The 23,229-nt window shown below is 31.4% G+C and overlaps 2 protein-coding genes across 2 annotated transcripts; both read left to right on the top strand.

The window, feature by feature from the left end:
- The first annotated feature begins 3,255 nt into the window (after positions 1-3,255).
- TPST (tyrosylprotein sulfotransferase) lies at positions 3,256-8,449 on the top strand. Its single transcript, XM_083061869.1, has 13 exons — positions 3,256-3,541; positions 3,617-3,685; positions 3,773-3,941; positions 4,026-4,097; positions 4,751-5,039; positions 5,459-5,599; positions 6,018-6,122; positions 6,218-6,359; positions 6,608-6,654; positions 6,748-6,816; positions 6,918-7,037; positions 7,579-7,707; positions 8,135-8,449. The coding sequence occupies exons 2-13, from the start codon at positions 3,634-3,636 to the stop codon at positions 8,267-8,269; spliced, it is 1,470 nt and encodes a 489-aa protein (XP_082917995.1). The 5' UTR covers positions 3,256-3,541; positions 3,617-3,633; the 3' UTR covers positions 8,270-8,449.
- A 1,630-nt stretch (positions 8,450-10,079) lies between these two features.
- On the top strand, positions 10,080-14,705 carry LOC109798958 (GATA transcription factor 11). The gene is made up of 3 exons (XM_020359413.3): positions 10,080-10,265; positions 10,448-10,635; positions 13,811-14,705. The coding sequence occupies exons 2-3, from the start codon at positions 10,459-10,461 to the stop codon at positions 14,450-14,452; spliced, it is 819 nt and encodes a 272-aa protein (XP_020215002.1). The 5' UTR covers positions 10,080-10,265; positions 10,448-10,458; the 3' UTR covers positions 14,453-14,705.
- The last annotated feature ends 8,524 nt before the right edge of the window (positions 14,706-23,229 follow it).

The following is a 23,229-nucleotide window of genomic DNA, read 5'->3' as shown; positions in this document are numbered from 1 at the left end:
TTAATCTACACTTTAACCTTCAAAAGAAAAGAGTGAAGATTCTCAAACAGGGTTAGTCACACCCGTGACTCACTCTGAGCAGTATTATAAAGATTGAGGAGATCACGACCGTGACTCACCAATCATGCTCGTGACTCACCTGAAAAATTGAAAACAAAAACACCCCTTTGATTTTTCATCAAATCATGCACTTTCATCTAAACGCAACACATGCAACCTATAATCTCGCCAATAACATTCACCCACAACACAGAAAAATACCAAGAATACCAACATGCAACTCAAAATCAACCCAAATCATCTATTTTCCAATGCAACCCAAAAACCCACTTTTTTCCCCTCCTTCAACAACTCAAGCACCACGAATTCAACCCACAGCTAAAAATGAACTTCTCTAACCTCGAATCAAAGTGAAGCAACTCCGAGTTACACCATAAGGAGAAGGAGGAAGAAGGTGTTTCGGCTTCGCAACCCTAGCTCGACCACGTCCGAGAAGAGAAAAAATGGAGAAGATTGAGAAATCTTCCAATCACAAAGCTTGAAGCTTCCTTACTCTACCAACTGTCCAGCCTTGAGAAGAAGAAAAGAGGATTTAGGAAGATCAAGAGAGTGAAGGAAAAACGAGAAAGAAGGGGACTTGAGGGCATCACAATTTTAGTATTGTATAAACTCTATCATGAATAAATTTAATACCATCCGTTATACATTAGTATTTATTTACTAATTATTAATAGTTATTGAAAATAATTATAAAAATATTATACATAAAATCATTATACATTAGTAATTATATAAGAATTTTAATTAGTAATTATTAGTGATGGATAAAATTATGGAAATGATAACAATTTTTTATGTTAATATTAAAATATTTCAAGAGCTACAAACTAAAATAGTTTTGGTTCTAGATTATATTATATATAATTAAACAGATAAAATTAGTTTATATTAAATACAAAGTGATTTTAATTTTTGTAACTCATTTGTTACTTGATTTTTTAATTTTCTGTTAAATTAAATAAATGTACATTAATATATATAACTATCAATATTATTTAGATCGTCTTTTGTGTATTATTTTTTATTATATAAATGATGATTTAAATCATCTTATTTATACAATCATGAGTGAGGTTATTTGTTGTTTTAGATTTCCTAAATAACTAAACATTGAGACTTTTTTTAATTTTTTTTATATTTGTTTTAATAACTTGTGCCAATTTTTATTTACCTAAATGACCTGTTTTTAGGTCCAGAGTAACCGATTTCTCAATAGGATTTGAATTTTTTTTTTTTTTTAAAATTTCATTAAGAAAACGATTACCCAGTAACCGGTTTTTTAATGGGCCTTTTTTCTCTTCTTTTTTTTTTCATTTTTTTTTTCTGATTTTAATTTTTTAAAAAATATATAATTAATTTTAATTTTTAGAATTTGGAAATGATTTATTATAATTAAATTATATATATATATATATTTGAAATAATTAGTATTATAATTATATCTTAAATTTAAAATATTATACATTATGTATAATATTTTAAATTTATGTTAAAAATAAAGATAATGTTAAAACTTATTTATTTTATTAAAAAAGAAATTTATTTAAAAAATATAGATAATTTAATTTAAAATTCACAAATAAAATACAAAAGAATAATATATTTTAATAATGAAATTATATTTTTTAAATATACAAAATTTAATATTATAATTTCGTAAATTATTCGTTAAAATTATAAATATGTAAAATATTGTTTAAGTTGTTTTTTTTTAAGTTATTTTCATTTTAATGATATAACTGTTATAATTATTGTACTTAATATACAATGCTATTAATTAAGAATACCATTGATTTATATGCGTCAGGAAAGAGTGTCACTGATGCATAGTGTCATTGATACATAGTGTCATTGAATTACACGTGTCAAGAATTTAATGTTTTAGTCATGAGTGTCATTGATGCAAAATGTCATTGATGCAACGTGTCATTGATGCAAAGTGTCATTGAATTACGTGCGTTAGAAATCTAATGCTTTAGTCATGAATGTCATTAATGCAGATTGTCATTGATTTACGCACGCCAGGAATCTAATATTTTAGTCATGAGTGTTATTGATGTAGAATGTCATTGATTTACGCACGTTAAGAATCTAATACTTTAGTCATAAGTATAATTGATTAAACCCTATCTCCACCTTCTATTTAAATGAGACCATTCTTGGGTTCAAATGCAAAGTGCAATTGAGCCAAGTATTTTTATTTTCAACATGGGTATGTAGTTCTTATCATTAATTATTTTTATTTGTTTGACCATATTTCAACAATGCTAAATTGTTTATTTTTTACTCATCTAATTTCACAGCTTATGGGATGACTAAACCAAAATTCAATTACTACTACAACACACTTAAGAGCGAACTAGAAACTGAAGGTGTAATTGAATGGCTCAACACTATACCAATAGAACAATAGACTCTTGCATGAGACGGTGGCCGATAATATGGACACATGATTACCAACTTGGCAAAGACAATAAATTTCATTCTTAGAAAAACAAGAAAATTACCAATTTTTGCAATTATCATGTCGACTTGTGAGAGATGTAATGTCTTATTCATCCAAAGAGGGAAGGAAGTCGATGCTAAACTTTGGGTTAACCATGTTTATACTGAAATAATTAATAGGGCAATGAGAGATGAAGAATTGAAGACTAATAGTCGTCATATCCTCGAATTTAATCGTCATAGTACACGTTTTCTGGTGCAAGAAATTATTAACTCAAGAAAAATACCATCAACCAAAAATTTCACAGTTAAACTACATGACAAGTGATGTGATTGTGAGAAATTTTAGAATAATCAAACATGGTACGGTCAACAAATTTAGTATGTAAAAATTATAATATCCCGTGTAAATGTACGAATATATTGTTCTAATTAATGACAAATTAAAAGTGTGTTGATTGTAATTAAAAATATTTAAAAAGTAATTGTTTCCTTGCAAATTTATGATGGGGTTGACTGGTATTCAAACCGATAAGTAATTCATGTAAGTTTTAAAATAAAAAAAAAGTGATTATGAAAAATATCCGTTCCAGTTTTTTCCATTTTTGTAAAAAAGCAAAAAAAAAACATAAAACTAGAAAAGTGGTGGTCGCTGGCATTGTTGTAGGGCGTTTTGACCATTTTGTCCCCACCCTTTCCTTATGCAGTAAAATAGTGGAATTGAAAGGGCGAGAAAAAAAAGAAAAAGAAAAAGAAAAAAAAAAGGTTCCTCTCGTTTCAACATTCTTTTGTTTCAACTTTCCAAGTAACAACAATTAATTAGAGCAGTGTCTTGCGTTTAATTCAAACGCTGCTAGCCTTCAGGTTCTTTCCCATCCATTTTCCCGGGAAAGTTTCTGTTTGGCTGGCCACAAAACAGAATCTCATCTCCACACACAAACGCAAAAAAGCCGTTTCGCCCCCAAAGTGGGTCCGCATCGGAGTCCAAACGCACTTCTGCCAATTTACGAGCACGAGATCCCGTAATTCGATACAGGTAGGTCCATTGCCTACCGTTGTTCCCTCTCTCTCTCTCTCTCTTCGTTAGGGTTTTCATTCTTCTTTCTCGCAGGAGGAGGGGTTTCGTGCATGGATCCTACTCTCAAGCTCTGCGCCTTCTTGCTCATTCTCCTCGGATTAGGTAACAATCATTCGTCGTCGATTATTATTTATTTATTCTCCGTTTCTCTGTTTGTGGATTAACTCGTGTTTGGTTTTGATTTATTAGTGAATGGCTCTTTTGCGGAAAGTGATTTTGGACAATGCCACAGCGTTGTCAGGAGTTGGGCGCGGTCTTCGCTCGATGAAGAGATGAGAACAGAAGATAAGCACACGCTAAGGGATTTGCTCTATTTTCTGCATGTTCCCAGGACGGGAGGGAGAACCTATTTTCACTGGTAATTTAATTTCTATTATGACTGTAACTTTGACCTCTTTAATTTAATTGAATTGAATTCGTTGACCTGTTGTTGTTTCTGCAGTTTTTTGAAGAAGTTGTATCCCAACAATCTGGAATGCCCTCGCTCTTATGATAAGTTGCGCTTTGATCCAAGGTGCTGCTTTAATTCATTGTTTTAGTAATTTTTGTTCTTCTTCAATTATTATGCCTGCATGTGGCTGTGGCATGTGGATTTTGTTGCTACGTTTTTTAAAATGCTAAAATGAGTGTTTTGGGTTTTGGTGGAGTAAAGTGGGTGGCACTTCTAGTGAGGGTAGTAGCCCCATCTGGCACAGGTGTGGACTGGGTGCCTTTTGACAACAAAGGTCACTAAAGCTTTTAGGAGTGCCTTTGATAACATTTTTTTAAGCTGCTGTGGCTCTTGAGAAGTTTATTAAGCTATTTGACATTTTCTCTTGCCGAGTTTTGGACCTTGTTGTTGTTGCTTATCATTATAACCCACATCTCCGTAAATCTAGTAGTTTTCAGCTGCTTTTTCTGGTTTTTTTTTTTTTTTTTACACAGTAATTTGTGTACAATGCACAGCAGTTTTTATGATATTTTCATTCAACAAAATTATGACAGATCTTCACAGCTGTTTTTACTTCGCATCTAAAGCATAGCAGCTTCTGTAAGGTCACCACATTCTCACCAATAGTCTTAGTCCATTGTCGAAAACCCACATTTTATTTTAGATGAAAAAAGTACACTCTGAATTTCAACATTCATTTTTTATTTGTGCATTCTATTGTTTCCGTGAATTTGCAGGAAACCAAAATGCAGGCTGTTAGTTACACATGATGACTATAGCATGACATCCAAACTTCCAAGAGAGAGAACTTCTGTGGTGACCATACTTAGGAATCCAGTTGACCGTGTCTTTAGTACTTATGAATTTTCAATAGAGGTTGCAGCTAGATTTTTGGTGCATCCAAACTTGACATCCGCAACAAAGATGGCTTTACGTCTAAGCTCTAAGACTAAAGGAGTAAGCACACTGGATATCTGGCCATGGAAGTACCTGGTTCCATGGATGAGAGAAGACCTATTTACTAGGGTATATTTTATTTCACTATTGTTTGGTATTGGCATATTTGTGAATTTTATTTCCATGCTTCTAAATTTATGCAAGGTTGTCAGAGTCTATTTGCTGATACACTATTACTTGTATTAAAAAGCATGGAGCCTGATTTTTGTTTTTAAAGCAATCTTGAACATGACTTTGTTTCCTATGGTATGGTTATGGATGTAAATGTGTTTAAATATGCAACTGTAGCCATTCATTTATTGTTGAAGATGGAAATAATTGTCATTGAAGTTGCCGAAAAAGAAAATGAAGTCTTTGCTTCATGATGTCCTTCTGTTGGCTAATGTATGTTTTCATGTACTGGGTTATACTAGTTGTCCATTACTTTTACATGTTCTTCTGTACGTCCATGTGATGTATATATGATTGATGTAGACCTTAATTGACAGAGAGATACTAGGTATAGTAGGGGTCAGAATATCATTGAGAGCAGTGATTCTTATGACATGGAAGATTTTGCAATGCCATTACAAGAATACATCAATCATCCTGTGGCTTTGGATGTTGTACATAATGGAGCCACATTCCAGGTACTTCAGCAACTGTTAGCAGTGTTGAGATTCTTATGCTTCATTTTTCTGGAAGTACTATGAATAGCTTACTGTTTTCTGAAATCATGATTCAACTGTAGTATGTTTCCCAGAATTTACGTTTCTGTTCTGATGCCGCTAATCATGGATGCATATATTTTTAAAGCCATGTGACTGCTTACCCATTTTATTGTTGTATGACCCACTCTCACCTTATACCTTAACACCAAATACCATAGCCTTCGTTTAAATAGTACTTGGTTAACAATATGGGATGTGCAGTGCTTTTTAGTTGTATATCCTGCTAATTTAAATCCCCAAATGCAATTGAAAACCTCAAATCATGTACGCATGGAGTTGCCTGATAATGATTTCTGTAATATATGTAATGAAGTTTGATGTACTGCTCAATTATCAGGTTGCAGGTTTGACAAACAATTCTTATATAGCAGAAGCACATGAAGTGCGCCATTGTATACAGAAATACAAGACTCTCGGTAAATATGTGCTAGATGTTGCGAAGGTATTAAATAAGCTTTTAAACTTGTGATAGTTGTTGGCTTCCCATACTGTTTCTCTCCTCAAAACTGTTATGGTATGTGCTTGTACATCTTGCAGAAGAGACTGGATGATATGTTATACGTTGGTCTTACTGAGGAGCACAGAGAATCTGCAACGAGGTTTGCAAATGTGGTTGGTACTCAAGTGATATCACAGCTTAATGCACCAAACACTAGCTTGGAAACTACTGATAATACAGGTTGGTGTGGTTAAACACTTTTATGTTTCCATTGAACTTTTTCTCAAGTTACAAAAGCAAATAAGGCGTCTAAAATGGTGCAGCATTTGAAGAATGACACAGGACTCTGTCGTGTGTGTTGTGTGTGTGTAAATATCATTTTTTGAAATGACCTTTAGTTGGTATTTTGGTGGTGACATTTATATTCTTGGACAGATTTTGGTGTGTTTTCATTTACACATGACATTGATCATATACTTGTACTGCAGAAAAGAGATCATTTTCGGATTCTGATCCTGATATCAGTCAACATAAGGTAAGACCTAACAAGCATATCTCTGATGGAGGAACCTTTTTAATGAAGTTGAATAAAGAAAGCATTCTTACAACATTTCTCACTGCAAAACAGAATAGCACCTCAGACGGGGGAGTAAGTGAGGTTACTTCAAGTGAAGGTGGAGAAGCAACAGAATCTAATGTAAGCTTAGTTTTCTTAGCAAGTGTGGTGATTTTCATGGGCTTATTAGATATAATGTGTTTCTCATATTTAAAAGGATGCTGATCTGTTATTGATTTTAGATGACGGCTGGAGAACTAATGGATGCTTATGAAGTCTGTATTTCCAATTTACGGAAGGCCCAGTCACGTCGACGTGTCTCTTCTTTGAAGAAGATTTCTCCTGTGAACTTTACAAAGGAGGTAAGCTTAGCAGTTCTCATGCTCGGAAAATATTCCTCTTCAGGTGTAGATATTTACCACTGTCCAGCATTTGTATTTCTTGTATGGGTAGGCGGTGCCTGTATTTCAAGCTATTTAGGCTTTGGTTTCAAATTTGTGGTGTACAGTCTGGGATACTAGTTTGCGCACTCTTTTAAGCAAACTTGTCTATCTCCAAAATCATTTTACAGGCTTTCAAATCAGCAAGGATGCTCTAGCATTGACATTTATGCATTATAGCTGGAAATCTCATGATTATGTGGCCAGAGTTTCTTGAAAGGGTTATTCTATATATATTAGAAATTTAGAATATATAACATGAATATGGAACTTGTTAAACATTGATAAATTGTTTCAACATCTTTTACATTTTTTTACAAATTTTTAGTTACCAATGACCGAGTCTGTAGTGTCTGATTAATGTTGACATCTGACTTTAGGTGTTGGATTGGAGTGTTCTACAGCCTGTTGTTATCTTTTACTATTGCATTATCCCTTTTTAGTGATTTTTGTGATTTTACAGGCACGTCTTCAGGTTCCTGAAAAGGTTCTCGATGAGATACGGTCTCTTAATGACCTTGACTTACAGCTCTACGAATATGCAAGAACCATTTTCTATAAACAACATAAAGCCTCATTGCTGAATGCCGAGGTATGACTGCTGGTTTTATATGTTCTCTCTTTGTATAATCCTATCCATGGGAGTTAATGGTTGGAGAAGTTTGGGAGTCTTAATTTTGGACAACTTTAAAAAAAAAAAAATCATGATCACAACAGCAAATATTTTATGCATATTATTTATTTAAATTTTATTTTAGGAGAACTTTACAACAAATTGGTGTAAATGGTTTATCTTTATTAGATTTTAATTTTAATAAAAAACCATCTATGAAATTTGGAACCCGATATCTTTCATTATGAAGCTTATGTGTGAAGTATTTATGTGTATATCCATGATAAATTGATAATCTTATTAGATCTCTCTGCTCGTGGAAGGTAGGAACTGCTGGAAGACATTTGGTGACTTGCACCCAAATTGTGTCTTGAATTTTGATTGATTTTACTATGTTAAATTGCAGGAGAGTTGGGACATATCAAGCAGTGCATATGGCCTCTGGAGGGTCGTTACGCTAGCAATTACTTTTGCCTTCTTCATTTTCTTATACTTACTAATTGTAAATGTGAGAAGAAGAACGTCGAAAGTTAAGAAGTGAAAGTAATTAAATCATAATTTGTGGGATCACAGTCTAAAAGATTTTAGAGAAGAGATATTTTAGACAAAATCTGCATCAGCCATGTTTTAAACGATTGATATTCTCATCCCCGGTCGTATAGCTTAAACTGGAGTTTGTTCCAAGTTTTGTCCGTTGATGAGAACAGAGAAGCTTAAATTCTGTTGAGCGTTTCCTCTTTATTTTTATTTTTGTTGACTAAGAACTGTGGTTATCGTGCAACTAATTCAAAAAAAAAAAAAAAAAAAAAAAAAAGAAAGAAAGAAAAGGCATTCTAAGTTTATTTTTTGTGCCAACTAACCTAAACCTGTACGCAAGCAAATAATGAGACAAGGGAGTTTCACATCTAAAAGCTGATTACAAGTACTCCTTTGTCCTACTTATCTTCTTGAATACACAGTATTGGCTCAACAATTTCTTAATAAAACGTTTTATAAAAGGTACATGGCCATGGATCCTCTCCAGCTAAAAAAACTGAATAGTGCATTTAATACATTTTTTTATGTTAAAATTTAAAATTAATGAATGTTCAAGATTTTTCCACTTATACTTTTGTAATGGTGGAATGTATTTAAAATTTTAAACTTTTTCTTTGAACTGTTATTTTAATAATTTTGATTAACATTCATGTGCATTTAATTTTTATTTTTCACCGAACTTAATATTTTGGTACATGTCAATTACTATGTTACAACCTAATTGTTTTAAACTCTACTAGCATCTTACTGATATATACTTAAAATTTGTAACCATTTGCAGTGTCGAATTTATTGCTGAACTTGTAACGTTTGAATTTATTGATCGTGTTAATGTCATCTGTCCTGTGTGGTTCCACATCTACCAATGTCAGTTGTTATGAATCAATTCATATATGTAAAACATGCTAGAGTGTTTTTAGAGTTTTTTTTTATCAAAAGATTTTTAAAGATACTTATAACTTCATATTTAATTTTTTTTTAATTTATTATGATTATTTATAAATTAAATTTTAATAATTTTAAAATAAATTATCAATAAATAAAATAACCTCTTCTCACTATTATAATACAAATTATTTATCATAAATTTAAAACATAATTTATGTGATTAAACATGATATTTATTTATAAATATAATTTGTTTTAAATTTTATTTATATAATAAATATTTAATCTATGCATTGGACAACTAAAATACTAATTTTAAATAAAAAAGGAAAAAAAATGAACCTAATAATTATAATTAGGCCATGATTTTGCTCGTCCGTGGAAATTACCATTATTTGGGGGCCCAAGGCCAAGGGGGCATGGTTGAATCAAATATGCCTAAGACAATAATTCAAATATTTAACAATTTCTAATTTGCTTCTGGTCTTGTGAATTATGTTTCTTTTATCGAGCATAAAAATTTCTAAAATACACATACATATACTTTTAAAATTTTTAGTTTTTTATCATCCAGTTAAAGTAGGTGGATTTTATTTTTGTTTACATATATTTTTAATTCACGTATTTAAACACAATAAACATAAAAATGCAAGTATTATGTAATTATCATCATTTCTTTATAATTAGACTAAACTCTCTCTGTATATAAAAACATACAACAAAGGCATGCTGGAATAAAATAAAAAAACAAAATATAATTTTTGATGTAAATTCTACCATAGAAAGTGACTCCAAATTACCAACATAAAATTTTAGCCACGCCAATAATAAAGAATGCAGGAAAAAGAATAATGTTGGGATAAAATAGAGACATGTCACATGCGAATAGGAAAAAGAAATAGTGATTAAGTTAAAAGAGTTAAGAAAGGGCAGAGGTAGGAAGAGTGCAGATAAGGGCTTCCGCATGGTAGCGCCACCGCCGTAAATAAAAATAAAAATAAATAATAATAATAATAATAATAATAAGAAAAGCAAAGCAAAGACAGAGATTGAAAGGAATCTATTTGAGACTTTGAGTTGAGTTTGAGCAATTTCACCTGTCAGCTGTCACCGTGAGTCTCTTCTATTGTCAAACGCTTCTTTCTTTCCGACACTTTCACTCTGCACCACAACACACTTCTCTTGTTTTCACTTTAACATTCACGACGTAGTACAATGTTATGTTTCCTCAGCATTATAACAATGACCCTTTCTCGGACTTGAATTTCTAACCTTTGCTGTGTTTCTCTTCAAGGTATTGTAAACATGAAGGACTGTTTGTTTTTTGACAAGAATTTCAATGGTTTGTCGGATAAGATTCTTGATGATGTCCTCGAGTTATTTGATTTCCCCCTTGAGGATGTGGAAACTGATGCTGGTGTGGACCTAGATTGGGATGCTGAGTTCAAACTCCTTGAAGAGCCATCACTTGGGATTTTTTCTGTGAGTTTCCTTTCCTCACTTATGCTCTATCAATGGATGTCTTTGTTTGGGTAACTTCCCATGTTGCCCCTTGCTTCATGTACAGAGAACCTTACAATTTTACTTCATTTCAATTCAATTTTTGACTCCTTGGATAAACTTATTCGGAATCACTTCTAGAGAAGAAAATGGGAGACTAAAGTTAAATAAGTTTATCTATAAGCTAAAATTAGCTCATACATAAGTTAAAAATAAGATTTTCGAGAAATTAATATGATAGAGCTTCTATAAATTGGTTTATGCATGAGATAATTTTAGCTTGTGTAGAAGTTTATTAGTGTTTATGGAAAAGTTAATCCAAACAGGTCCTATATCTGATAAATTAATTATGCATATAGTTTAAATGTTCAATTATGTGAAACTAAGACAACATGAATATAATTTGGTTACTAGAACGGTTGTTTCATTTGATAGGATCTGTACTTCTCAATGAGTGTAACCTTCACTGTAGACCGTAGACCTTCTTAATTGGAAATGTTAGCATGGTTATTTAGATAACTGGGAAATTTTCTTAGTCTGAATTTTTAGCAGGATTGTGATTTACTGCATTGATGTTGTTAAGGAACTTCATCAGCTTGACAAAAAAGGAACATCGGTAATTCAGTCCAAAAAAATCAGCAAGTAATGTTGAGAGAGTGAGAGGGGAGATTATCTTAATATTTTAGCAGCCTTTGACTCAGCTCTTTGTGTTCTGTTTCCCTGTTAGAGATAGATGCGTTATATCAAACTTCTCTGTGAGTAAGAGGAAAGATTTGTTGAACGAATTTTGTCTAGTTTAGAAGAAAAACTTGCAGTGAAATCATATGCTAAAGATTCAGCTTTCATGCATCTACTTGATAAGCAGGCTATGAAGCCCAAATACTCCAAAAATGGCAGTGTCAATGTCATACCCGTTTTTGATACTGATGTGGATGTGTGCATGTGTCTCCTAGATGCATATCGAAGGAGTATCCTCCATTTTTTATCTTTTGTATTTATTGACTGATACGTTTGGGATGTGGCTTTGATACTTTTTATAGGATTAAAATTATATGTCTCTATCTTGCCTTTGTATCCTTAAAGCTGTAGTAAATAGTAGGCAATTTATATGGATCTAAGAACTTTCGTGATATTTTGATTTGGGTTGGGAAAAAATGTAACTTTGAAACCTATGAAGCCCAGATACTCCAAAAATGGAAAAGTATCAATGTCGTACCCGTATCAGACATTGATACGGCTCAGATACGTCAAGATACATATCCAAGGAGTATCTGATTATTTTTTATTTTTTATAAAAAAAGTTATTGGATACAACTCTAATACGGCTCCGATATAGCTCACAATGGCTAGATATGGCTTTATAACATTTGATATGGCTTGGATACATTTTTTTTACCCAAATGTTCGTTTTATTAATATTTTAAATTTTTATTTTTAGTTTTAAAATTTTTAAACGAAAAACCTTTTAAAAGTTAATATGTGTACTCTACAAAGACACATTTCTCCCTCTCTTTTTTTATCAATATTTTATATTTGTATAAAATTTTATATTTTTTATTAACATATCTATATCGTATTGTATCCTTAATTTCAAAAAAAAAAATCGTATTCCCATATCCATGTCTTATCGTACCCATGTCGTTCTAAGTATCTAAGCTTCATAGTTTGAAACTTGTTCATAGTGGAAAGCATATTCTGAAATGTGCAATGGAAAGATTTGTAACAACCTTTTGTTGTTATGATCACATGTTGTTTTTTTGTAAACTCTGACATCATTCATTAATATAGTTAAGAAAAACACAAATATCGAGCCACTTGTACTAACAACTTTCAATTTGTCTCTAAATCTTAGGATTTGATATAAGCTATGATTCACAATTCAAAAATTAGCTTAATGATTCATGATTTGGATGTCGATCTAGTAACCAAGCCTCATAGTAAGTAGGATTATTGGGCTACTATAATTGCATAACATATTTTAGCTAGTGAGTTGATTCCATCCTCATCAGATGTTTTCTTAGAATTTGAGCTTAGAGCTTAACTCAATCTCATAAAATTGACTTGTTAGGTGAGGGTTGTCTAAGTTTTATAAGTTCTATTTTAAGTCATATCTTTAGTCAATATAGGACTAAACACCATCCTTGAGGCTGCAATTTAAAGCAGACCCTAAAAAAGCTGCTACTAAGGTGGCTTTCCAACATGTTTCCTCCAGTACAGTGACACAGAGTAAAGCTAGCTTTTCACTGATTCTTTGAATTCCCTTGAAGCGTCCTTATGCTTTTTTTGCTTTTCATATTTTTTTTGTGCGTTTTGGTTGCAAACTTGAATCATAGAGGGAACTTTTCTTATATGCTTTATTTCTATTAGTTTTTAAATATAATAGTTGACACCATGAAAATTTGAAAATCTGTCTCAAAATTATCTTGGTACTCATGCCTTAACTTTCTGGGGTATTGCCGTCAAAAAATGACAAATGTTCTATGCAGTGCTTGAAAGTTGGAAGTGTTTAGGTTATTTGGAATGATGAGTATATGGCATTTGTATATAAAAATATGTAAAATGTGCTTTCTTGGATCCTTTAGAAGTAGATGGATTGATGTCTCACGTGTGTGCTTGAACTTGGTATATGAACACAATAATGAATAACCTGCCTCTTGGCCAAAGCCTTTCGTGTCTGTATGGGTTTAAATTTAGGAAACTTCATGCATTGGCAAGGTTGCTGAAACCTAAGCCAAGACTGATAAGTGATCCCAGATTAAGTAGAAAATGTCTCATGCAAAGGGTTAAGTAACTTAAGTTGTATCATACAATTTGTTTAGCCACAAATATTAGGCAAGCCTATGCCAATCACAAACTGAAACCGCAGAAGACAAGTGGTTTTATTGACTGTTCTTATTTTGTTCATGATAGTATTGACTTTATGGCATCTGATAATTGATAAGTGTGCATGTTTTTGAACTGTAGCATTACTTTCCTGTGAATAGTGCTGTGGCATACACATGTAAATGTTGAAAGAATTACTCAGTTTCTCTTTCTCTCATTACTTACAACATTATGTGTGCTATCAAAAATTTATCGTTTTGTCAAGATACATAGGCATATCCATCATCTGTGGATCTGAATGTTTTACCCTTTTTTTTGGGATTTGAAAAAACAGCTAGCGAAGACTGGCGAACCTACACATGGCAAAACTATTCCTATCCAGAATGCCTCTTTAAATGGAAAAGATTTGCAGCAACTCCAAACCAACAGCCCAGTTTCTGTTTTTGAAAGCAGTAGCTCTCCCTCAGTTGGGAATTCCAACTCTGAGTTACCTGTTGTCCCTACGAATCATCCTCGAGGCAAACGAGGCAGACGCCAGCGTCTCTCAAACATCAATCTGCTATACTATGTTCCTGTCAACTTAACTCCACCAGATTTTCAAAGGATAGCCGTCTCTGAATCAGATTTGCCAACACATTCTGCTGGGAAATTAATATACATAGTCAAAAAGCAGCAGAGGAGAAAAGACATTTCCTTGCCAACGTACAAAATTGAGATGAAGAGATCATCATCACAAGAGTCAGTTGCAACCAGAAAATGCATGCATTGTGAGGTGACAAGCACGCCTCAATGGAGAGAGGGACCAATGGGTCCTAAGACCCTATGCAATGCTTGCGGGGTTCGGTATCGGTCTGGACGGCTCTTTGCTGAATACCGGCCGGCAGCTAGCCCCACTTTTGTAGCATCATTGCACTCAAACTCTCACAAGAAGGTCTTAGAAATTAGGAACAGAGCAACCCAGGAGAGTGTTAGATAAACCTTGTTGGAAATCCTCTAGGATAGTATTGTGTTAGATTTTATTTAGTGGTAGTCCTAAACATGATTCTCTTGATTATTGTTCTCCTTTTTTTATGGTCTAATCCTAATCTTATATTGCCTAGCAAGTTAGCATCATTTGTTTTATGTAAATTGATTGGCAGAACAATAAAAGGTAGTAAGACTATAATAGTGGTTCAATGCATGCTATGCACTCAAGATGTTGAAAATTCTGAGAGAATTAAATTAAGACACTGTTGAAGCAAAGAGACAATATGGGATGAAAAGAGCTAGAATCCTAGAAATTGGATGCTGGTTGTGTTACTAGGGCATGGCGTAGAGGATCATGCATAGTTCTTCAGGTGCTTTGTGATATTTTTTAATTAAAATTATATTTTCTTTTCCTTTACAATTCATACAATAAAGGTTAATATTTAAAGTTGGCATGGAATATTGAGGCGAAGTTTCACTTTTGATTGATAAACAGCAGTAAAAGCAGACCTAAGCGGTGTCCAAATCAAGTGTTATCCATGTAGGCAAATATGTTGGGACTGATTAAAATGTTTTAAAATTTTGCATAATGATTTTCATTATTCGTTGAAGTTGCACAGTAGCATGTGATTTTCACCCAAACGTAACTCTCAATTCTGGTTCTCCCTATCTTCCAAAATATTATATTGAAGTGTAAATTATACTAGTGTCCTTTGAGGTTTTGCGAAATTATACATAATTTCTCTTTTTTCTTTTAATGTTCGTAGCAATATCTCTTATAGGAGAATACGGTGGAATGTTTTTCAAACAATTAAGGAATTTAATGCAATATATATGTAAAGGTTGTAAGTGTATTAGTTTTCAAATTAAGGAGTTGGTGTAAAAGTAGAAAAATAGGTGGTTTATATTAAATCGACACATTATCTCCATTTTATTATATTATTTTATTTTATTTTATTGTCAATAAAATGATAGCTTCATTTTCTTTTCTTCTGGAATAAATTCATCTGAAATAATATTTATGCTTAGTCACTTTTAAAATAATTGTTCGCCGAAATTGCAAAGCAGGCCCGATTTCTGTCCGAGCTTTTTGTATATCCAAAGATATGGGCCGCAAAGCATTTGTAGCCCATGGTCAGTGGTCAAACATGTTATTTTCTCAAGGGCCACAGCCCACAATCATGTACTTGGTACAAATGTTCCCAAAGAAATAAGGCACAAGTGCTTTATAGTAAATATATTAATAAGTATAAAAAATTATAAAGTTTTTAATTGATGATTTTTTAATAAAAAATTATAATTTTGAAGTTGATCTTTTGAGTACATTTTTTTAATTTCAAAAGGAGGTAAATTATGTTCAAGAAAAAATGATCGCATGCATGGAGAGTAGTTTTCCTGCATTTAATGTTCGTCCTTTGTTAGTTGATCCAAATTTGTGAATAATATTGACAAATGAAGTTCGAAGAGTTGGTGAGATGTTACATTCAACGTAATATTAATTAGACTAAATTATAATTTTGGTGTTTCTATATTTAATTTATAGTTTAGTCACTTAATTTTAGTTTTTGCATTATATAAAATCTACAATATTATCCCAAACATTAAATGTTTATTTATGAATTATTAAAATTATAACATTAATCATGATTTAATATTAAATAAAATGATGCAATAATTAATATTTAATAATATCTAAATTAAATTACACTTTAGATCTCATTTTTACCCTATAAATATTATAAAATGAGATAAAGTGTTAACAAATGAAAATGTAATTTAGACTAAATATTATTAAATATTAATTATTTTGTTATTTACTTAATATTACAATTTGAATAAACAGTTAGACTAAGATTACAATTTTATGGGCTTGATGTGGTTAAAGTTTACTTGTAACGCATGAATTTGAAACCAACAAGAAGTCAAAAAGCACCTTCCGAGTTAAGAAGGATTAATTAGTTCCACAAAATGAGAAGATATATATATATATATATATATTAGTTCAAAGTATTTATTGATGATTAATATTTATTTTTAATTCAGAACCATTTGAACGAACTATTTGTTATCCTTCTGTTTTTTTAAGGGTTTTGTTATCCTTTTGTTATATAACGAAGGTTACTACTATTATTCAATTTATACTTAGAAGAAACTTCATTTATAATTGATGTTCAAATAATTAGTTTCATATAACCGATGTTGGCTTCTATTTTTAAATTGTACCATTTAGACAAAAAAAAAAAAGTATTAAAAATATAATCACTTTTAAGAGAAAATAAATGAATTTAAAAAAATGACACTTTTCATAATTGAAGAATTAAATTCATAACAAATATCCTTCGATGATGACCAAAGTTGAAAACAAGAGTTTATTCTGATTATTACTATGATGATTCTTGCTGACAGGTTTTTCTCAATGTTCATGGGCAAGCATTAAACCAAAAGTTGAGACCGTGTCTGTTATAGTGAAATTATACCTTTCAATGCAAGTTAAACTGAACTCTCCTCTCACAATGATCCAAACACACCTAAACAAATGGGAAAATTAGTTCAACTTTTTTAACTTTGTTGCTTTTTTGTGTCCTTTTGCTGCTTAGTTTACATAGGTTCCATTTCTAGGGAATGACCGTGAATTGCAATGTTACTATGTAGTTTTAATTAAGAAGGTGCAATTGTGTTTGTGTAAATGCAAGTTGCCAAGTTTAGGTGAATGTCCATGTACCTCTCTATTCTCTAACTCTAAAGTCTAAAAGACTAGATTTTAGTTTACATATCCTAACCTATGATGAAAAAATTGGCATGATATGAAAGCACATGCATTATTATTCATAAATTAAAGTACTTCCCATCCTCCATGGTCCATTATCCATACCATAACTTCCTATTTTGAGACAGCAACATTACCCCAATTCCTTCTCCATCATTCATATGGCCTATATAGCTATCCTAGTCTATTTATGGGGGAAAAGTGAACTAGATATTTCGTTTATCACACTTTTTTTGTACTAAATTCAATTCAAACAATAATTTCTTTTTACGTTGCATATGTAGTTTGTTAGTTCAATTCCATCATGATTCCTCACTATAATCAATTAATGTCGCTTTCTAGTTGGGGTTGCCCTACAAAGATTACCCCTTTCCTTTTCACGGATAGGAACAACAAAACTAGAAGGAATGAATGGATGATGTGTACCTACTATCTTCATTTTCTGTTCTAAAATAATATTAGTTACACACTTTTATTTTTTTTCGATACTTTTAAACTAAGGTTACACTTACACGTTGTGAAATTATATATTTAATGAGAAATTAATTTCGTGTTCCAATTTGTTATGTATAAAAACTCTTTAAATTACAAACAAATAAAATATCGTAAGTAAAATTAATCTTTGAGACAATTCAAAAGATATATATATATATATATATATATATATATATATATATATATATATATATATAATAGAATGTATATATACATGTTAAGCTTTTTTTTATTTTTTAACTTTTCATCATTTAATTACAATTAGTTTCATCTTCACTTTTATATATACTCTATTTTTTGTTGTCTTGAAGGCATAGTTGTTTGTTGTCATATTTAGGATACGTTTGGTTTAAGAAAAGGTTTTAGCTTATTCGAATTTGAAGTTAAAGAATGTTTGTTTTTCATATTTAGTTTATTATTTTTTTAAAAATACTATTATCATAAACTATTTTTTTACTTAGATTTCCAACGGAAGTGTTCTTATTGAGAAAGGCGAATCTAGCTTTCCAGAGTTGGAAACAAACATTTACTACAATAAAATTGTTATGTTATGTATATTCTCTAATTTAATGTGATAAAAAAAAATAGTGTTTTCAAGAAAATTTTATTAAAAATAATATATTATAATTAACATAACTGATATAGCTGGACTCAAAAATTAGGGGGCAAAGTAACAAAATAAAGAAGTTTAATTTTTACTAATTAATTTACTAAAATTAGTAAAACAGAAAATTTATTTTGATGTAAAGAATTTTTTTTTCATAAAATCAAGATTGGTCCAAGGTTGTCTAAATCCTTACACTAGGCCATTAGAAAGACGTTATATATTTATTATTATACTAATAATTTGGTAAAAGTTAATTTAGTCCTCTAAATTTATTTAAATTTGTTTTTAATTCTTTGATTTTTTTATATTATGTTAGTCCCTTTTAAAAATAAAATTTGTTAGGGTGGGTTCTTGTTTGATAAAAAATAAGTTTAGGATTGCTCCTTCTAAAAATACAAATAAGAACATTTTTTAATAAAAGATAGAAATTAAAACAATCCAACAGATTCTCATGCTTTATAGTTCAGTAATTATACAAAAAAAAAAATTAATTAATTAAGATTAATATGCAAACAGTTATTGATATCCTTTCAACAATATATAATATGTATAAGAATAACAGTTGAAAACATAAATATAAGTCTCTCATTGAGATTACACATACAATCAAAAGAACATAATCAACATTGGCATGTTTCTATAATAATATAATCATCACAGTTTAACTACACAAAAAAAAAAAAAAACAAGGGTAAGCTCGTAAACAAGAAATCAACATGATGTAACATGGCAGTAAGATTTCAAATATATCAATAACTTTATAAATATCACGTATCATTAGTCTAGCTAAGACTTAGATAACAACACAGAACAACATATTAATACATCTTATTAATTCCACAACATATCATCATTTCAACTTATAACTTCAACATATAATAACCAACCAGCATACTAGTTTACAACTAGTCAACATATCAACTTGGTAAATAACCACACAACTTTACCATACAACACAACAGAATAACATAGCAACACAACAACACAGTAACCCACACACAACATCACAATGTGTCATCACATATTTCAATTAAGAAATTTCTTACAACACAAGTGAACAGTCTAAGTTGTTTAACCATATAGGACCAACTTAACAACATAATCTTTTTGGACTTATTAGATTAACAATAAATTTGGACATTAATCTACAACACATCATGAATTATTGGATTTAACCACTTAAATTAAGAAAGTCCAGTATCTGTTGTCAGGAATAATATAGTTTGGGTATGGACCCTCTACAATATTAACATGCATTAACCAAGTCACATATCTGTACAACCCACTAAATATCTTTGCGATACCATCGACTTTTCTAGTAACCTGTTAAAGATTTTACCCATTAACTTCGTACCTTACTCAATTTGTTCGATCTTAAACCCATGTTCGATTCTACCAAACTCGCGTCCAACGTCATTTAGGTAGAGAGCCTTTGCCTAACCCACACCCAACGCTATACAACTTGCACTCGATGTCATTAATGAAAAAAGCCATTAACTTGATCATGTCTAACACCACTCAACCTGCACCTAATGTCATTAGTTAGAGAGCTCCCAAGGCAATCACATTTGACGCCCCTTAACCTACATCTGATCTAACCAAGTTAAAGAGCTCATAATTGACTCACCCCCAACACTACATATCCTACATATGGCATTAGTGAGGCACAGAGCCTCTAACCTACATCATGCTTGACGCCATGAAGCTACGCTTAGTATGAAGACAATTTATGCACTTGGTAAAATCGTGATTTTGGCTCAATCCATCGAAAACTTGTTCCAAACCAGCATGCATCTCACAATCTAACAAATGCACATCACATGTAATCCAATTACACAAATTTAAGCAACATGCAACAACCAAAAGGTTCCAAAATCATCATTCCTCTACAAAAAGCTTAAAAACACCAAACCCATAGCTTAAGGATTTCCACTTCTCCTTTTAATCAACACAGCCACAAAAAGATCAATTCATTCAACATTCAACATACATCACAATATTAATTAATCTACAAGTTTCTCTTACCTCAAACCACCAAGAAAAGAGGAAGGAGAAGGAAGAATGACAAAGAACATGGTCCTCCAAGCTTTCTCCCTACGACAACTCTAACTATTGATTCTGAGCTTCGAAGCTTCAAATCACGACTTTGCAATTAGGGATGGCAAATATACCCGTACCCGCGGGTAATACCCGAACCCGTCCCGACTTTGACGGGAAATACCCGGTTTGACCGGGTACGGGTACGGGTACGGGTAAAACCCGATATATTAAATCGGGTACGGGTACGGGTATGGGTATGTACTTACCCGCCCCGTACCCGTACCCGTACCCGTCCCCGTTCTTATTTTTAATTTAATATTCATTTTAAATTTAATTATATTAAAAAAATTTAATATTTTTTGTATGATTATTTATTATAATATAGGATAAAGAAATAACCTAATTATAATTATAATATAATATAAAAAAAATTTAAAATATCATTTTTTTTACAAAAAATAAAAAATAAAAAAATTGATGGGTACGGGTACGGGTACGGGTATACCCGATACCCGACGGGGACGGGGATGAGGATGAAAATCTATACCCGACGGGTATGGGGACGGGGATGGGGATGAGTTTAACTTGCGGGGACGGGGACGGGTATCATGAAACCCGTACCCGCCCCGCCCCGTTGCCATCCCTATTTGCAATACCAACTAGGCTCCAAGGGAAGGATCTGAGCAATCTGCAAAGTCAAAAGAGAGAATGATTTCCTTTGACTCTAGAGCTCATTTCTCTAACTTCTTTTTATATTTCTTAAGGAAATTAACTTATGAAGTTCAAGTATTAAAAAAGTCTTATATACCTTCTCCCAAACTTGGTCAATAATGACCTCAATTCACAACAAATAAAAATATAAAAATTTCTTAATCCTTAAAGTTTTAAAACATTAAGATAAAAAATCACATAACCAATTACTTAATAAAATTAAATAAACAACAATAAAATTCATAGTGTTACATAAATTCTATTGTATCACTATACATAAAATGATCCTAACTGGTTAACACCATTATCTATATCAGTCATTTGTAACATTCCTAAAATATTATTAAGAAAAGATAATAAAAAAAAATACAATAGAAAGGGGGGGGGGGACATCAAACCCATTTAAGAGAATCTATAATGTGAGAAGTCACATCTATCATGACTAAAACTATGTATCATACAAATATATACATAATCTTACCAATGATATCCAATATTTCTAATACAAAATTTTGTTATACTATCAACACATGAATTCCCTTCTCTATATATGTGAAAAAAATCAAAATCCGATCTATAAACACCAAAGTATTATGTCATTTGTTTCTCAAAAGACTAAGGCACCAAAGAGTGATCATAAAAATACTCGACTGTTAAAAAGTGAATTTGTCTCATGTAATAAAGCATTTCATCCTTTAACAACTACTATCTCTAGTGTGTGTATAATGGTCAATATTTCTACTTCTACTTCAAAAGCATAATTAACATTCAAAGATTTAACAATGCATCCAACTAAATCTTCATTATAGTATCTGAATATAGCAGTACAAGAAGACAATCCTTCATGCTCTACATATGCTCTATTAGTATTTCTTTTAATCTAGTCCTTAGGAGGAGGAGAAATCCAATCAACCTGTAAGACTTTCTCTACTTTCCTTGGTCGACAAGAAATAGAGAGTGCTTTAAGAATTTTTAATTCAGGTATTGTAGATTGCATATTACCTGCTGCAATAGAACCACAATTACTTACGACAAAGAAAACTCTATTTTTAATATGTTGGTAAGGCAAAAAAATATTTTCAAACTTGATTTAATTTCTATTATTCCATATTTCTATGACGACCAAGTAATACAATCCTAACAAGATCACTCCAAATTTTATTTGATAACATAGAAATAATATATGCAACTGTGAAAGATAGATCCGCTTTTGCAGCTAATCAGAACCGTAATTCGTCAACAAATGAATAAAATAAGAAATCTTATTTTAAGAAATTTTTTTAATATTTTATTTACAAATACAAATAAGAACATGCCTCTACATATTTTATTTTTAAAAGAAATAATTTATAAAAATTATAAACCAAAAAAGATTAGAGAAACTAAAAATAATTTTTAGCCGTAAAATATCATGGTTAGTTAATATAGTACAATGGTAACCGACGATGTCTTCTTAGGGAATTTCTTTAAGTCCAGAAAAAGGTTTTTTTTAATCATAATACAACTCACTGTGTCAGGAAATAAAGGTTTTCTTTTTGGTACACTGTCAGGAAATAAAGGTTAATCATTGAGTAAAACTTATATTTATTTTTGTAAGATCTTTATTTATTTTTGTATGTTATTCTCTTATAGTTAAAAAAATGTTACTCTCTTATAGTTAAAAATTTTGTAGCCTTTAATTTCGATTGAATAGGGTGTGTCTCCAAGGTAATTATAGCTCTATGGCACCAAAGGACACACACCACACCAATGGATCCTATCATTTCAATTCCGCACACATTCATTCATTATTTACTTTGAATATCATTTTCACCCATCCAAACCCAAATTTAGACATAGCAGAATATTTGATTAGTGATGAAAAGAAAGTATATATTTGAAGTGTTATGTGTTGTTTGGTGCAGCATGCGCCATGCAGAGTAAAAGAGGTAATAGTTAGAGCCTTAGAGGGTGACAGAGAGAACACAACGACAGAGATTCCTTGCATTGCACCTAAGAAGTGGGGCCCACACATTACGTATGTGATCGATGCCAACGAGGAACATCACCCTCTCCTCTATGAAATTCACATCCATAATCTATCCATATTTCATAGCATGGGGTTGTCTCTAGCTGTCACATAGACTATGTATTATATGTATTATGAATTATGTGCCATCATTCATCA

Source organism: Cajanus cajan, chromosome 8 (genome assembly GCF_000230855.2).
Source record: "Cajanus cajan strain Asha chromosome 8, NIPB_CcT2T_4, whole genome shotgun sequence".
NCBI classification, from domain to species: Eukaryota; Viridiplantae; Streptophyta; class Magnoliopsida; order Fabales; family Fabaceae; genus Cajanus; species Cajanus cajan.
This window is presented reverse-complemented; position numbering and strand designations above follow the sequence as displayed.